We start from the raw sequence: 18874 nt of genomic DNA, 5'->3' as shown, positions 1-18874 counted from the left end.
TCGCGTGTCCACAAGATGGCGCTGCTAGCCGCTTTAATAACACCATCCTACATTGAGTCATCCCTCCATGCTCTCGTCCGACCCCTCCACTAAAAAAAACTCCCTTGTTCAACCTTCACAGGAACTGACGTCTGTGCCGTGCAAAGTGGACGAGGAAAGGGGAAAAAATGCAGCTGCGGGACGAAAATGGCTTCGATCACCGCTAAAAGGTGAGAAAGTGACACATTCCACACTAACTAAAATGTTTGCGTCGAAACTTTGTTTTGTTATCAGATGTCGTCGCGGTTACTTCACCGGGTTGAAAGCGACCGCTTCCCGTCTGACAAAAAAAAAACGCTTTTCTTCCTTGTTGTGAGACCGAAGCGCTTGACTCGCGTCTACGTTTTTTATAATCATTAGATTGAACTCACGCCAACTCCATCGTCGTCGTTGTTGAAAACGGAATCGAACCCAGCGGGTTTTTAAATTGAATGGCGCTTTCTCTCTTTCTCTATTTTTGTTAGCCGCTTACTTAGCCAAGTCAAGTTGGAAGTTCGAATCGCTTTCAAACGAGCATTTTTTTATGTGAACGAAACCGGCGTTTTAAGAACAAAACTTTCATCAACTTGTTTTGTTGTTTTTGCCTTCTGCTAAATATTCGCGCCCTGTCTCAGAAATGTCTACAGGACTGAATATAAAATCATCAGGTGAGTGCGGCTAGTTTATCTTCCAAACTTTTCTCATAAAATGTTATATCATTTGCGTGAGCAGTGTGTTCCTGATGTCTAGTAGTTGTTGTTTTTTTGTATGGTCAGTCATTTGTCAACATTATATGAACACCCCTGCTGAAACGGTATCATCGATACTCTGAATATGATTAGCTTTTGAGAATGAAGTGAGGTCGAACTTTATTGTCAAATGTGTAACACATAGCACACATGACATTCATTTGTCAGACAACAGAAAACAAGAGTGGCCAGCATCAAAAGAACAGTTAACATTAAAATGACAAAATAATACAACGCATAACAGACAGTCATATAATCTTAACCACTTTTACTGAACACGCTTTGTTTTTGAAGCAGTTTTAGATGAAAGAGAAGCAAATCAAAGTATCCTTTTCACAAATGGATCAAAGATGTTCTGCTGAAATTGTGCACGCGTCTGCTCCAAGCGAAATGTTGAAAGCAACAAGCTGTCGCGTCCATTGATGAGAATAGAGATTGGTTCACTTTTCCTGTCACGTGTAAATCTGTTTCAAATCGACTCTTACTTCCAAACCACTTTCTTCTCTCCTCACCATTGGCTCTAAAAGCCATCTATCCGAGCGCACCAACGGAGACTGTCCAACAGCGCCGGCATCTCTGCTAAACAAAAGGGGGGTGTAAAAACAATGCTGCTTAAAACAGCGGGAGCAGTCAAATGCACAGATTCTTCTCTTTTAACCTATGCCGTGGCCAAAAATGCTGAAAACAATCCAATGCACATAAAATAACAAACACAATATGAAAAAACGTAGCACTTGAAAGTGCAGTTGCCTACTGCTGCTGACTAATTTCAATTGTGAATATGTCAAGGTTTACTGTTTTGAGCTAAGTAAAAGATCTTATAATAATCAGAATCATCTTTATTGCCAAGTATGTAGAACACACAAGGAATTTGTTTCCGGTAAAGACACTAGTATCATCATCAAAAAATTGCAAAGAGGCACTATACAGTTCCATTTGGGCTTCTGTTCAAAGAGTACTAACTTGAATCATTGCCGTATTTCACACTCGTTTTTGTCATATATCATCTTGTCTTCACCCCAGTTACATATTTTCCTTTTCAATGATCTTCTCTTTGCACTTTGAGCCAACAGACTGCTAACGTTGGCACTTTTGAACTGTGATTGGAAAGCAGGAGCAGCAGCAAAACACAACTAGTATGTAGTTTTGTCAATTAATGGAGGAAGTGAATGAACAAAGTAGCTCCCAAGATTTTGTTTTTCTACCTCTGTACGCATACTCTTATTTGTTTCCACTCTAGTGAGCATTCTCGTCTGCCTCGTGAATACTTGAACAGCACAGCGGTCGACAGCTCCAATGTTGTTATAAAGTCTTAAAGCGCTCTCTTACTTACCCCTCCCTTCTTTTTTGTGTCATAATGCAGTTCTGGAGTTAGTCTTGGCTCAATTCAGCTTCTCTCTTCCCTTTCATGCGTCCTGCTGCCATATAGAGATCGCATATGCGTAGCGAGAGTCAGGTTCTTTCAGTATTTTGTTGTATTTTTCTGCTCTGTCAGCATTCTTCTGTGATCGATCTATGAGGAACAAAACGGAACAATACCAGGACCCACAGAATATTTAGTTTTAGGACTACGTAAACAGTCAATGCAGCGTAAGAAACCTTAGACTCTCTTGTTTCATCAGAAAAAAGAGTTAATTCCTAAATTTTATAAATCTGGAGTTATATGAGCTTGAAATGACGGCGGCTTTCCCAAATACAATGCAAAAGACTCATTGGTTTATATAGCGCTTTAACAACAACTGTTAATTCCTAGGTTATATTGAACGCTGGGACGTGTGGCTGCCGCTGCTCACCTGCAGAAAAAATATCCTGTGACTGTAAAGTATCCTTGGGAGTTTTGAAAGGCGCTTATAAATGAAATGTATTATTATTATTATTATTATCAGCTATCCATTAGCTTGCTAGCGATTAGCTGGCTGGCTGGCTAGCTGTTGGCTATCTGGCCATCTCTTACCTATTTATTCACTATACAATAGCTAGCTTTCTATCGATTTGATTTACTTCCGGGTTGATTGAACGCTGGTGCGTGTGGTTGCCGCTGCTCGCCCACAGAAAACCCTGTGACTGTAAAGTGACTTTGAGAGTTCGGAAAGGCGCTTCTAAATGCAATGTATTATTATATTTTTATTATCTCAAGTTTGTTGTCATCCTCCATCTGGTGTTAGCGCAGCTGATAACACAGCCTGGTCGCTGCAAGCGCTAGTTACACGCCAGAGAGCAAGAACACCCTCAGGTTGCTTAGCATGCCAAATTCTTGAGGCGGACAATGGTGTGAGGCGAGCGCCGGCCCTAGCAAGGCTTTTCCACCACAATGGGAGGGGTGGAGCGGGAACAAGGAGGGGGACCGGGGGGGGGGGGGGGTCTTTTAGGAGTGCCTGGTGAGAGAAGGAACTCACTCAACCCTGTGGTGGTGTGATGAATGGTAGCTTTGAGAAGCGCTCCCCCCAAGTGAGGGGCTAACAGGTTGTGGTGGTTGTTTGACAAGCGCTAGTTACAGTGAACCACTTGTGAGTTTGAGTTCGCTAACTCTGAGGTGAACGTCACCTTTGCTAATGGAATTTTAAGATCAAAATACAGTAAAGTCTCGTTATATCGATATTCAAGGGAGTCCGAAAAAATATCGATATAACCGGGACTATCGATATATCCGACCCTGTTTGCATGTAATTTTCTCCGTGCGTGCATAGAAATAGTATCGATAAAACCGGGACTATCGATATATCCGATATCGATATAACGAGACTTTACTGTAACACACATTTAAAGGGCAACCGACGTCGCTTTTTTGTTTTTTAACTGACATCAGAAAAACGTTTTATAGCATCTAAAATACCCAAAACATGCAGGCTGATATTTTTAGTCAAATGAAAAACACCAATAAAAATGAGTTAAAGTGTCCAAAATCTGCAAAAAAATTGAGCTGCGGATTGGGCGTTTTCAGAAAGTCCCGCCCCCAGTTCGGGACATCACGCCAAGACGTCTTGCATTGCTGGAGAATCAAAACAATGGCTTCAGATTTGGAGAATATGCTTTCTTGTTACACATCCAGTTATGAATATGATTCAAATAGTTCTGAAGAGGAAAGCATACATGTTTGCAATCGATTAAAGAATTATACAGTAAAGTCTCATTATATCGATATTCAAGGGAGTCTGAAAAAATATCGATATAACCGGGACTATCGATATATCCGACCCTGTTTGCATGTAATTTTCTCCGTGCGTGCATAGAAATAGTATCGATATAACCGGGACTATCGATATATCCGATATTGATATAACGAGACTTTACTGTATGTGCTATTATGAGGCAACATTGAGGGGAGATGTCTCAACGAAAAAAAGAGGCACAAAATGCGACCTCCAGTGGCCATCTCCGCTTCCACAGGCTGATAAATTCCTTATATGGAGCTTGGATGCCCTCTTCTGTCGGCTTTTGGGTGCAACACGGTTCTCCGACCAAACATGTACAGCAAAATCCATTGACGTTGATGAAGGACTGCTACAATGTGTCTTTTGCCGGGTCCATAGGTGAAGCTACTGCTAGCTAGCACACTGCACACTGCTCATTAGCTTGCACGCTTGCTTTCTGCTGTCTCTCACAGAAGTATATTGATGCTGACGTTAGCATGGGGGCTTGTTAAAATGTCACTGACATTCGACTGTTTCATCGATGGTATTGTTTCATTGCAAATTAGAATCAGAACCTTTTCTCTCCACAAAGGCGAGTCTTTCGGTCCATTCTAACATGAAGTGTACGATTTTCGTCTTTTTTTTTACTCGTCTGGCTTATTTAAAAGGGGCGTTTACCTGTTTCAACATGAACGGCTAGTATCATCCAATCAAAATTGCACTTTCCTCCAACTGCAGCCCAAACAGGAAATGAACAGCGAAAAAGCGAGAATATGCATTTAGTTTTATCGACGTGCCAGATGCAATAATCAAAAGAGCCATAGGTTCACGACACCTGTTTTAATGGTTTCCCCAAATTCATATCATTGGCAGTATCATGAGCAGTGTTTAGCTAGATGTACTCTGTTATCGCCTTCAACCAGGCTCCTCTCCTGACATACAGAAAAAACAGACGCTTTCTGTTTCTAAGTCGGAATAGAATAGCTAGAATTCCGCTAGGTGACTGCTAGCATGAGAGCCAATTTAGAGATCTTCATCTTCTCTCGTTGCTCAACAAGCGCAAACGGATGAACTCAAATGTGTATCTGTTACCGAAGCTCTCAATCAAGGGAACGCAGACCCTTAACTGGAAATGGGAAGTACAGTAGATGATTAATAAATAGTCGCTTACTGAACCAACATATCTCATCTCGACGTTTACATGGCTACTTGAAAGGACGTCTTGTAAAATGAGAACACCTTGTGTAAATGTTTGATGCAGGATATTTTGTAAAAAAAAAATAAAAAAAAATCACATTCGATGATGGTTCCCCTCAAAAGACCCTCATTTCTGTCCGGTTTTAAAGATGACTGCCATCTTTTAAAGGACAACCGACGCCTCCATAATTTGTAAAACTCACAAGTTGTCCAACGTCCATAATTTGTGAGTCCGAAAAAAACGATATCACTATCAAACCCTGCGCGCATGTCATTTTCTCCTTATCATTTACAAAGATTCCAATCGATATAACATATAGCTTATATTTTACGTTTTAAGACTCGCGCTGAACATTCCGGAAGTCTTGTTTTCGAGTTTGTGACGATTCGTCTAGAATGCCCCTGACCGAGAAAGCGACACACAATGCATTTTGGGTACTTTGTTTGGTCTGAAAACATCGTGCTGATGGCGAAATTAGAAGGAAAACACATAATTAACGCGCTGGTGAATCGTTGTGTGTTGCACCAAGACTACTATTTGATACTAGTTGACACAAATTTCCAGCAGACAAATCAGCCCATTCCAATGTAGCTTGTGCGCCATCTTGTGCATTTTCTGGGAGCTATATTGGAGTCCAGACACCTCAAAATGATACGGAAGGACTTCTTTAATCGATTGCAAACATTTATGCTTTCCTCTTCGGAACTACAGTAAAGTCTCGTTATATCGATATCGGATATATCGATAGTCCCGGTTATATCGATACTATTTCTATGCACGCACGGAGAAAATTACATGCAAACAGGGTCGGATATATCGATAGTCCCGGTTATATCGATATTTTTTCGGACTCCCTTGAATATCGATATAACGAGACTTTACTGTATTTGAATCATATTCATAACTGGATGAGTAACAAGAAAGCATCTTTTCCGAATCTGAAGCCATTATTTTGATTCTATGGCAAGGCAAGACGTCCGGGCGTGTTGTCAACAAGGGGGCGGGACCTTCTGAAACTCGCCATTTCCGAGGTCATTTCGAAGTAGTTTTGGGACACTTTAAGTCATTTTTATTGGTGTTTTGCATTTGACTAAAAATACCAGCCTGCACATTTTGGGTATTTTAGATGCTATAAAACATTTTTCTTATGTCAGTTAGGAGACAAAAAAATGGTGGCGGTTGTCCTTTAAACCTTTGGTAAGACACCCGAGAAGTGTTTTGAATTATGTCAGAGATGTGTTCTATGTTTCGTTTTAACAAATGTGTTATTGTGATTGCAGTTTCAAAGTTTGAGAACCAAAAACTTGCATTAAATAATTACATGTCAATTTTTTATCTGTCACATTGTGTTTGTTGTAGGTGTATGAGGTGTTGCTTTGGAATCCTGATGTAAAAAAAAAAAAATCATCAAGCTAATGGCACCTCCCAGTTGACACAATGGCCCAGATATCGAAAGGTAATGGGTTTAAGCTGGATGTCCCCCAGCGAAAGGGGCTCGTGGGTAAAGAAGAAGCCCTTCGCATGGAAGAAGAAGCTTTAGCCAAGCTTCAAAGGGACAAGAGGCACACTTTCTCCTCCTCTCCCACCGGGGGGTCCTCCCCCAAGCCAAACAAGCCTAAGTCTGCAACCGTTGCTTGCACTCCCGCTTCTTCTCAACGTTTGCCTACCGCCAAAAGACCAGAAAAGGATCTCATTGTATTTCCCGAGACCAAGAAGCAACCAGAGGCCAACAAGTTCGGGGATATTGATGTGGAGAAGCTGACCAATGAGGAGCTGGAGAAGCTCCTCCTAGATGAAAACTTTGGGGCCAACAGTAAAGTATCGCGTCCGTCGTCGCTGCTGGGTTTCAACCTTAGCGCCTCCTACCCCGGCGGCCATACATCTAGCTCATCTCCTTTCCAAGGTTCCCAGTGGACGCCCATCCTGTCTACTCCGTCGAGTTCTGCTGTGTCCACGCCCACCCATCAACCGGCACCCTTATTCCCTTCCGCCCCGTTCCCCAAACCGGGGACGTTTCAAAATGGCTTCACTCCAGCCCTGTCACCCTTCATGGCGTTACCCCCTCAGCAGCCATCTTTCTTGGCCTTCACTCCCATACAACCCGCCGCCGCCGCTACCGTTGCGTTCCCTCCACCGCCTGCCGTGGACCCCGAGATGGCAAAACTCTTTGATAAGATTGCCAGCACTTCGGAATACTTGAAGAACGGCAAGTCGACCAGCACTGACCTAGATTCCGCTCCGGCGTGCTCTGCATCCCTCGCACCCAACCCGGCGGCCCATCCACCGGCGGCGACGGCGGAATCCACGGGCATCGGCCGCTTCGACTGGCTGGATCTGGACCCGCTGACTAAGCGCAAAGCCGACAATGAGGAAGTGGGCACTTCGCCGGGGGATGATAGCGATGCGGCGCAGGGGCTTTCTGCTGGCGATCCCTGGGACGCAGTGTTGGAGACTGAAGGGAAAAGTAGTAATGGCGGTCACCCGCTTGAAGGGAAGGCATCCGGGTCGGCCCGATCGCAACAGAGGAGGGCGTCGACCGGGGCCGCTGTTACGAGGAGCCATTCGCTCAACATTCCGGGAACTTCTTCGCAACATAAAGCAAACAGTCAGGTAGGTACACACGCAGAGATGCTTCCCTCCTTATGAACATTTGAGTTGAGATTTGTGCATCTTGCTTTATTTCATTTTTTAGGTGTTTTTTTCTGAAGTGTTTATCTATCTTTTATCTATCTAGCTATCTATCTCAATAGCTATCTCGCTAGCTATGTCACTACCTACCTCACGAGCTATCTATTATCTATCTCGCTAGCTAGCTATCTATCTCGCTAGCTATCTAGCCAACAAGCTATCTAGTCAGCTATCTAGCAAGCTAGCTATCTATCTACCAAGATAATGAGCCAGCTATCTAGCCAGCTATCTAGCAAGCTAGCTATCTATCTACCAAGATAGTGAGCCCGCTAGCTAGCTATCAATCTACCAAGATAGTTAGCTAGCTATATAGCAAGCTGGCTAGATATCTCGCTTGCTAGATATCTAGCTTGCTAAATAGCCAGCTTGCTAGATAGCTACATTTCTGGCTAGATACCTTGCTATCTAGCAAGCTAGCTATCTAGCAAGGTAGCTATCTAACAAGCAAGTGAGCTAGCTATCTAGCGAGCTAGCTGTATAGCCAGCTATCTAGTAAGCTAGCTAGCTATCTATCTAGCTATATAGCAAGCTAGCTAGATAGCTCGCTTGCTAGATAGCTTGCTTGCTAAATAGCCAGCTTGCTAGATAGCTAGATTTCTGGCTAGATATATTGCTAGCTAGCTAGCTATCTAGCAAGGTAGCTATCTAACAAGCAAGTGAGCTAGCTATCTAGCGAGCTAGCTGTATAGCTAGCTATCTAGTAAGCTAGCTATCTATCTATCTACCAAGATAGTTAGCTAGCTATATAGCAAGCTAGCTAGATAGCTCTCTTGCTAGATAGCTAGCTTGCTAAATAGCCAGCTTGCTAGATAGCTACATTTCTGGCTAGATACCTTGCTATCTAGCAAGCTATCTATCTAGCAAGGTAGCTATCTAACAAGCAAGTGAGCTAGCTATCTAGCGAGCTAGCTGTACAGCCAGCGAGCTAGCTATCTAGCAAGCCAGCTAGTGAGCGAGCCAGCTAACTATCTAGCAAGTCAGCGAGCGAGTCAGCTAGCTAGCGAGCTAGTTAGCTAGCGAGCTATCTTATGACTATTTAAGCGTGGGAAAGGAACCCCACGTCCTATTGTGACCCTAAAATGGATGGATTAATATCTCATTACAGGCAAAATTAACACTCATCGAGTCTTGTATGCCAATGCTGGTCAGTAAACCTCCCAAAATGTTTTACTACGAAACCCATCAATCTCGATTTTCACGCTCTCTTTCATTTTTTTAGAAGGAGCTGTTTGCTCTCTCGCTCTCTCAATCTGTGGTTGCAAACACAATCTGAGGTTTTGTAAGGAATATTTAGGACATTGCCTCGGGGCATTGCTGTGGGTGCCTAGCAGGGGGTATTTCATTTTTTTTTTTTCTAAATCCAAAAAACCAAATTACCATGGAATCTTTTTTTTTTGGTGATTTTAACATATTTTTTATGGGGAGGGGGTTGATGAGATTAACAGAAACCGACATTGCCGCAATGGTTTTAACTGAGTGCAATGAATATAAAAACAAGAAATGAATGGTCTCTCAAACGATGCCACTCGCTTCAAATGTAGTCAAAATACGATAATGCATCACTGCCTCAGATGCCGCACCTCCATAAAGCATCAGCAGAAATTGTTGGACAAACCACAAACAAAACACCCTGGAACGTTTAGCCATCACAGACGGATTGAGCGTGTTCCCGCTTGCCGGTCTGCCTGTCCATCTTGTCTTTGTGCTGATCTTAATCTTCTCTCTGGCAATTTCATTTTTCAATTCAACCAGAGTTGACGTCAGCCAGAAGTACAATGAACCGTCTGAACTTGCATCTCCCACATTTGCAGACCCCACCAACCCCACTGCAGACTTTTTTGATCTTTTATTTATTCTAATTACACCTTACTATGCTGCAATGCACTTAGCAGAGTGGATGCTTGCCGCTGCTGTGGCGGGATGTCAAAAACTGTGTGAGTCACTTGACAGAAAGCACAAAATTTTTTTTTACCTAAAAAGATACATAGTAGGTACGAAATCATACATATTAATGGAACATATTTGACTCTTTTTTTTTTTTTTCCCCCCTCAGCCTTGTTCTTGGTTGACAAATCCGAAGTCTCTGCGAATATTTTAGTCCATCACACAAAAGGGCAAATTGTACCCCACGTTCATTTCCTGATCGAAAGAGGAAGTTTATTTGTTTTGAGTCTCGCTGGTTCCTCTGATGACGGAACAGTTTGCAACAAGCATTCGGCTGTATGTCCGTGTTTGTGAACAAGAGGTAGATGTTTTGTCTTTGGTAGATGTTTTGTAACTGCTTTGTCTTCTTTTCAGCCATTGTTTTCATCCATCATCAAAGCAGATACAGTGATACCTCGGTTTACGAACCCCTTGGCTTACGAACTTTTCGGTTTACGAACGTTAAATTTATGAAAATTGAACTTTGGCATATGAACTATTTTTCGGGATACACACGGAGCTGCCAAAATGAGTGATGTGTCATTCACGAACGAGCCCGTTCTAACAAGGAAATGGCAGCCGATTGTCTGTCCTCTATTCCCCCCACACAGTCTTCGGTTAAAGCCACGTGATTGGTCAAGAACGCAGCAGTGAGGGGGGGCGGGGTGGTAACAGACAGAGAGAGAGTGAGGCCGTTATCCAAAAAAAGAAAATGGCAGACGACTTTTTTTGTCCACTATTCCCTGCCCCCAGTCTTCGGTTAAAGCCATGTGATTGGTCAAGAACGCAGCAGTGAGTGGGTCGGGGGGCGTTAAACATTAAAGAGACAGGCATACGACAGAGAGAGTGAGAAAATTGACAGAAAACAGTGAAATTTGGACTCGTTTGAACTTTGATAGTTCAAAGGCAGAGTATAGACTGCAAGATTAAAATATCCCATCAATCAGACTGTACAAATAACCTGCACAAGCCATCTGTACATTTGATGCAAAAAGCTATCAACCCAGCTAAACAGAACACAATTGATGAGGAACAAGGTAAAATTATCGCAGAGAAAGCACCTACAAGGGATCAATTCCTCAAGATGGTGAAAGATTAAGGCTACGTTCCTCATCAAGTGTTTAATGCTGATGAAACCGGCCACTCCATTCCTTCAAGCCATCAACAACCATCACAAAGGTAAATAAAACGACTTTATTATTCAGTACAGTTCATTTCTTTCATTATAATACCATAACACATTTATTAAAGGTAAAATAAGGTATATTTTTCTGTAGTTTTAAGGTTTATAAAATTAGAAAGTAGAAACTTATGTTTTATGGGGAACTGGGAACAAATTATTATATTTTAGTGGTTTCCTATGGGAAATTAATTTTTGGGAGACACACTTTTCGCCTTACACATGCTGTCTGGGAACCAATTAAGTTCGTAAGCCAAGGTATCACTGTAATGACCTGCTCGAGATGCAAATCTGTTGATTTTGTGTGACCTCCAACTCCGTGTATACTGAGTTATTGCATGCAATGAGTGTGTGTTCGTGGGGATGCATTTGTTTGTGGCAACAGATTTTTTGAAAAGTGGATATTAGGTTAAAAAATGTTGGGCACACTTAGTTTAACTTTGCGCAACATTTTTTACTGTTTTCGACTTTTTTAAAAAATAACCACAAGTATTACCACGAGTTAAAAATGTTGGAATGTGAATGAAATGACACATGCAAGCCGTAAAACGTCACCAAGAAGACAAGTCGTCACAGGAGGGCCCCACTTTCAAGTGAACCTGAGCTCCAGTGACGTCACGCATTTGATTTGATTTGAAATTAATCCAAGTTTTAAAGTTTTTGTGCTTGTCTACCTCTTGCTAATATCCCAACTCGAAAATATGTTCATATCGGACATAAATTGGTCACAAGGAACTATTTTGAACCAAACGTGAGTTTGTCTCCACCAACGCTTCCGACTTCTGTCCGTCACGCTACGCCCACTTTCGAAATTCGCCGAGTCAACGCGAGATTTCCACACGGTCTCAGTTTTCATTACCTTGCTCCACCGACGCCTCCGCGTCATATCACAGTGATGAAAGGGACGAGGCGTTTTTTTGTTTTGTTTTGTTTTTAGGAACGTGGGAATCACTTGAGTGCTCTAACAACGGCGACCCCTGTCTCGTGGTGTTTTGCCTGTTTGGTTCAGCCCTGCGTTTGTTTGTTTTTTGGTAACAATATGGCGCTAGTAAAGCCCGGGGCTACGCTATTAGGACGGCCAACAGAGTGCGTGGCACGTCTCCCTCCTCTCGCTAGCTCACTCGCTATTTCTCTTAAAATCAAACTACCGGAACTTTGCCCATTTGTCGTTCTTTTTCATAATTGAATTTGATTGGATTTGCCTTTATTAGTCTCGCAGTGGAGAAATTTACATTTCACATAAGCAAAATTATGAAATAGTGAACAATAACGGGGTTGGGGGTCATGATGTAATATACCGGCAACTATATAATACTGATTCTGTATCGTCCAGCCCTAAGTTTGGCATGTCCCGTGAAAAGTTTTTTTAACATCCAATTAATTTAACAACTCATAAATGTGCATTTCTTGTTGCATCTGAAATTTAGTTTGAAAGTTAAATATCTCGAGTTGTCAATGATCATAGAAAAAATAGTTTGAAGGATTAGACTGGGATGTAATGCCTGAGAAGGATATAAACAACCACAGGCCCACTTTCTATTGCTTTATTTCACAAACTCAGAAATAGACATTCCCACACGAGTTGCCAATGGCCACAAATTATACCGAGTTATGCAAGACGTCCAGCCAACTCACCAACCGCACTTCATATGTCACTTTTGTAATCAATAGAATAATCGTTAGAATACTCACTCCAAAAAATATGTGAAAGCGACAGACTTGTGAATATCCTTAACCTTTTGTTGGTTGTAAATGGGTGTTTACATGTACAGTGCTTTCCTATCTTTCGGATACTTAAAAGTGCTTTAACGCTATGTCCTTCACATTGTCCGGTATTGAAAACGGGCGAAAAAAAAGTGTTTGACAGGGTTCACGATGAACTCAATGACCCGATGTCGACACACTTTCGGTCCAACTTGTGTGTTTGTGTGTTAAATCAAGACGCTTCTAATAGTGGGAAATGACGATTGCATCCACATTCCATGCATTTCTCAAAACCTCCTTCCTTCTCCTCTTCCTTCCTCATCAAAGAAGAAAAGATGTCAGAGTCACACATTCCCAAAGCCGTGACTGAGCACTTTGCAGAGCGCTCGGGTCTTTGCGCTTTGCATTTCCTGTACCCCGGGAAGTACATTCCTCGAGTCAGCCTGTTGCGTAAAATAGCACCAAGTGTTACTGTGATTTCCTGGCAGTAAGCCGCTTATCTTACCAGTGTGTGCGTGCTTGAAAGAAAACAGTTCCAGGAATCTTTGCCAACACTTCACACAGATTCTATCTGAATCATCCAGGCCTTTTTTTAATCCCGCCTAATAACAAATAAATTATGCCTCGTACAATTTGGAACATATTAGGAAAATAAGATGTCACGCGCTTATTAAATGTGTGTGATTCATAGTCACAGTGTACCATCGACATTCTTGGGATTCAAACCCTGAAAGATGACATCATTGTGTATCAACTTGTCATTTGTGTTGTTCCTCTTTGAGTGTGTGTTTGTTTATTTATGTATTTATGACTTTTATTGTGTGTGTGTTTTTCTAATTCCTCCACTGTGTGTGTGTTTGTTTTGGCACAATCAGGACAAGGGTAAAGGAAAGAGTCTAGTGAAGAATGATGCCCTGGAACAAGAAGACGCTCAAAACCTTGAGGTGGTGGCCTTCTGCAAAGACGTGGCGAGGTATGACACTTCATTGGCTGTTGAACTTTATACTGTACATCGTGGGGGGTGAGGGGGTTGTCAAACTCGTTTTTGTTGCGGACCCCATTGTGAAATTCACAGTGCGAAGTCAAATAATCATGGTTGTCTCAGATTACGACCATGCAGCAATTTTATGAAAGACGAGTTGAAGGACCAGTAATAAGCTTAATTGTATGTCAAAATGTTTTGTAATGTTAAATCTGTTTTTAAAAAGTTGGTGCTAAGTTAGAAACATCGTTTTTGCGACACATCATTGGCTTTGACGGGCCACATTGCGTGATGTGGTGGGCCGGGACATGACCCCCGCGCCTTGAGTTTGACACCCGTGATGTACTTGAATAGAGACAGCCCTGCTGCAAATAAATCAAAACTTGAAATACTTTGGACCCTCCCCAATAATGTTTATTATATACTTGATTTACATTTTAGTCTTTATTTACACTTGAGTAGCTCCAAAAAGGTTTTTACTTACCTGACATATTTTACCGGAGGTCTTTTGCCCACCCCCAATTTCCCCATTATTTCTTTTAAAGCAGAAGTAAGTATGCATGCACATATACACAAAATTGAATTTTTTTGGGGGTCCCTTTGTGCAGCCTGCGCTCCAAATTCCCGCACGCCGATACATCTAGCAACCCCGGCTACTTCCGCAGTCCCGTAATCACCCAAAGGGACACTGGGGGGGACACCAGCTGCTCTGTGAAGGTGTCCATTGAGATTTCTGATTCTCAGCAGCCGGTGACCTTTACCTGTGATGGTAAGTTCTAAGAGGGATCAAATATTTCGTCCCTCAATGATATTTATTTGCAAAAATTATCTTTTCTTACATTGAGGTCAGTGACTGCTAATTCTAGAGCGCCAAAGGAGGAAATTTGCCAAACACCTTACCACATTTTTGCCGTCTTTTATTTATTTTTTATTTGGTTAGTTAGTTAGCTAGCTTACTTGTTAATTCACAGGTGTCAAAGTCAAGGCCCGCGGGCCAAATCCGGCCCGCCACATCATTTTTTTTCGGCCCGCGAAAGCAAATCACACTTGTTAAATTCCATGATGATTGCTAAAATCTGAGCCAAAATTTCATATTTTTGGATGTCAACCACAATAAAAGTCATTATTCTTGACTTCAGATTTGAAAACGAGTTATTCATTAATTTGCTGTGTGCTCTATATGTAATATTTGAAGAGATTTAAACATTCTAATGGGTTCCCCAAATTCATAATGGCCCTCGAGAGGAAACCATAACTACAATGTGGCCCGCGGCATAAAATGACTTAAAATGACCCCTATGTTAATTAGTCAGTTAGCTAGCTAGTTAGTTGTTTGATATTTTGCTTGCTGGCTAGTTAGTTATGTTTAGCTTAGTTACTTAGCTAGCTAGTTAGTCAGTTTGTTAGCTAGCTAGTTGTGTTTCATTTACAGGCAACATCCGACTTACGACCGAGTTCCGTCCCGACCAAACGGTCGTAAGTCCAAATCGTCGTAAGTTGAAATCCATTCAAAATGTTGAATAGAGACTCGGAGGCTAAATGACTCGCAAACTCCCCCTCTTAAAATGTTAAAAATATTGTCTGGAGGTCGTGGTTGTAAGTACGGGTGGTTGTAAGTACGGGTGGTCGTAAGTCGAGCCAGTCGTAAGTCGGATGTTACCTGTAGTTGGTTAGTTAGCTAGCTATCTAGCTAGTTAGTCAGTCGGTTAGTTAGTTATTTTCCACCCTCTGTCTCATGGGAAGTACACATCGTTCCAGTTGCGTAGAAATGTATTCCCACTTGGGATTGTGTCTGTTTTCGCGCTCATCTCAAGGCCTTGGAATAATTTAGTTTTCCTTCCCAGGAGAAACCGATTGCAACTGACACCTCACACACTCCCGACGGCAACACGGGTACACGAATACTGATAAATTAAAATACAGTGAGGTTTTTAAACATACCACTTGCGTTTTTCTGGCTTTGGGATTGTGTCTGTTTTCGCGCTCATCTCAAGGCCTTGGAATAATTTAGTTTTCCTTCCCAGGAGAAACCGATTGCAACTGACACCTCACACACTCCCGACGGCAACACGGGTACACGAATACTGATAAATTAAAATACAGTGAGGTTTTTAAACATACCACTTGCGTTTTTCTGGCTCTCTGAAGGTAAATATCCAACCTGTGTTTTTGCCTGGTGTGTAGAACATACCAAATCCTGCAGACGACCAAATTCCAGTTAGGCTTCAGCCGCATCATGTGTTGCATCTGACCGACTGACCTACTGTTCCCTTGCTCAAGAAAAAGGAACTTCCTTCCTTTATACCTTCTCCAAAAGCACTTTACCAGCTTCCCCATTTTAACTCGTCATACTGCCTATGTTGATTTTCAAATACATGTAGTCAATCTCCTTTTTATGGGGGGGTTTACACAGCAGATATTTTGGGACCTTCTACATTGGAACTGACATTAAATGTGTTCCTGATTGAAATTAAACACTTAGCTCGCTTGAATTTATCTCACTAAAAACGCCCTGCTGGAATCTCAATTTCGCTCTCGCTTGCTCAGAGTCCCAAAATCTGTGGCGCCCACCATGTCTTATCCTGACTGCGAGCTCCAATTCAGATCTGAAAAAGAAATAGCCTCCATTCCTCGGGTGGGTGGAGGGTTGTTATTACTGAATCCAGGGTGGTCTCCCATCTATGTGAATGGCTCACTATTATTATTACCACCGCACTTTAGATGGCTTTTCTTCCATACAATAACATAGCCACTTTCAAAAATGTTAACGTACCAAAATATCCCTTTTTTGGGGGGGTAAACAAACTACTGTACACCGAGAGAACAACCTAGTCTGTGAATACACTTCAGCAACGCTCTGCTACAATTACTCACTTCCAACCCAACAGGTTTAATTTTGATTATTAGCCTATTTAAAACCTGCCATGTCCATTAGCAATGTTGGTAAGAAATGTATGAGTCCACTGTCCAACTGTTCAAAGAATAATCGATTGCAAGAACTGGATCAAAAAATGTGCCTTGATAAAATAGAATTTGATCAACAAAGTGGAATTCTTCCTGGAGTTTCTTTTGAATGTGGATAGCGAAAGTGAAGCGTCCACCAAGGCGCGACAAGTATCCTAAACATGCCTTCTGCCTGACTCATTTCATTTGGAAAAATCATGTGGACTGTTCTTTCCAGTATTCTCGGCGGTAGTAATTCAAATGTCATATTTCTTGAAACATAATCTCACACACAAAATCACGCCAATTTAAAACCGGATTGACCTACCGGCACATTGAAATACCATATACGTACCTAATGAAATGTCCATTGAGCGTTGTCGCTCAACATTGGAAAATGAACAAAGTTCAATGCATCTAAATCAAGTCCACCTCCGCCCTGCCCGGCTGCGTTTCCTATATCTGTTCATCAGTCGCTCTTTTCTTTTTTCCACGCTGCAGTGAATTCCCCGGTGGAGCTCCTGATCAGTCAAACCCTCTGCTGGGTTCACGACGACCTGGACCAGGTGGACTTTTCCAGCTACCTCCTCAAAGTGTGCGGCCGGGAGGAAGTGCTTCAAAAGTGAGCTCGTATCATCAAGTGCATCAAGTCTCACGCCGTCATTCCATTTCCCCATCCCGATTTTAAGCGTCCATTCATTTATTATACTTAGCATAACTTTGCATCTGTGTTGTCCCGCGTGGCAGTAAACGCAGCCTGGGCAGCCATGAGTACGTCCAGAACTGCAGGAAGTGGGAGAATGAGATCACATTACAGCTTCTCTCTCATTCCACCATGAGACGGGACTTGGCTCGCACTGTAAGTCGTTTCCATGTTCACTGAAATGTCCTGTTGAACCGCTCTCGCAGTCCCATCAGTCATCCTCATTTTCAATCTGGCAATGTTGCTCACCTCAGTTTTTTTCCCCCAATGATCACCCGCTTAATCTTTCCCATTTATAGCTAGCTAGCTAGCTATCTACCTATCTATCTAGCTAGCTACCTACCCATCCGTTTATTCAGCCATCATCCATCCATTGAATTAACTCACTTATTTATTTAGTTATCATTTGTGTTTTATTTATTTATTTTGATTTTTTGGGGTATTATTTATTTATTTTTGTTTGTTCATTGACAACGCAGGTGGATGATGACAACGCGTCCATCGATTTGGAGAAACACCTAAGCTACGTTGAGCGACCATTTAAGGAGACCGCTACAAGGTAAGAAGACCGTAAACTCGTGTTCATGAGGGGATGATTGTATTCCTGGAAATATTTGGAAATGGACGAAATACTCTCACATATACCATCTGAAAAATATATTCTTTCTTCAACCACAAAAAAATACTGTTCCAGTTATCCGCACAAGAAAAAACAACACAAGGCAATGCAGGCATACTAAATTATTTACAATCCAAGCTCCTGTGTTTTGTTTTTCTACTTCTTTCTTTCCTTTCCTCTTCCTTTCATAACGCTGCTGCTGTGTTTCTTTCGGGTAGAGTGAACGCTGGTGCGAATGGCTGCCGCTGCTCACTCGCACGAAAAAAAAGTTCTTATCACGTGACTGTAAAGCAGGGGTGTCAAAGTCATTTTTTGCCGCGGGCCACATTGTAGTTATGGTTTCCTCTCGAGGTCCGTTATGAATTTGGGGAACCCATTAGAATGTTTAAATCCCGTCAAATATTACATATAGAGCACACAGCAAATTAATGAATAACTCGTTTTCAAATCTGAAGTGAAGAATAATGACTTTTATTGTGGTTGACATCCAAAAATATGAAATTTTGGCTCAGATTTTAGCAATCATCATGGAATTTAACAAGTTTGGTTTGCTTTCGCGGGCCGAAAAAAATGATGTGGTGGGCCGGATTTGGCCCGCGGGCCTTGACTTTGACACCTGTGCTGTAAAGTGTCCTTGAGAGTTTTGAAAGGCGCTTAGAAATTAAATATAGTATTATAATTGTTACAATCCAACAAATAAATACCTTTTTCAGTTATGGTGGTCCCTACACAATGAAAACCCCAGCAAAAAGCCAGTGACCACATAAACCTGGCTTTTAAAAACATTTTTGATAGATGCAAAACAGTGTTCTGAAGTCACTGAAAGCTCTTATCAAACAAAATCATTTACAAATGAATCGGCAACGTTTTTTTTTTTCTTGTACTGTACATAACTTTTCACTTTTTCTTTCCCTCTTTGCCTCCAGACAAGGTCTGACCGACTACTTGGAAGGTTATCACAATCAAGTCAACATCTGCCTACAAAATGAGGTAGTGCCGCAAATCTGGGATGAAAGTGGAGGCTAAACAATGTTTT

General features: G+C 41.9%; 1 protein-coding gene across 1 annotated transcript in view; it reads left to right on the top strand.

Annotated features, from left to right (window-relative positions):
- The first annotated feature begins 75 nt into the window (after positions 1-75).
- pik3c2a (phosphatidylinositol-4-phosphate 3-kinase, catalytic subunit type 2 alpha) overlaps positions 76-18874 on the top strand; it is a 39843-nt gene continuing 21044 nt past the window's right edge. The window contains exons 1-8 of the mRNA XM_088996106.1: positions 76-209; positions 6456-7706; positions 13467-13564; positions 14182-14342; positions 17018-17138; positions 17264-17375; positions 17699-17778; positions 18765-18828. Coding sequence (XP_088852232.1) covers positions 6534-7706; positions 13467-13564; positions 14182-14342; positions 17018-17138; positions 17264-17375; positions 17699-17778; positions 18765-18828 — 1809 coding nt within the window. The 5' untranslated portion in view covers positions 76-209; positions 6456-6533. The remainder of the gene's footprint in view (positions 210-6455; positions 7707-13466; positions 13565-14181; positions 14343-17017; positions 17139-17263; positions 17376-17698; positions 17779-18764; positions 18829-18874) is intronic.

The sequence above is a fragment of the Hippocampus bargibanti genome, linkage group LG05 (assembly GCF_051943395.1).
Source record: "Hippocampus bargibanti isolate YZ-2025 linkage group LG05, ASM5194339v1, whole genome shotgun sequence".
Taxonomy (NCBI): domain Eukaryota; kingdom Metazoa; phylum Chordata; class Actinopteri; order Syngnathiformes; family Syngnathidae; genus Hippocampus; species Hippocampus bargibanti.
This window is presented reverse-complemented; position numbering and strand designations above follow the sequence as displayed.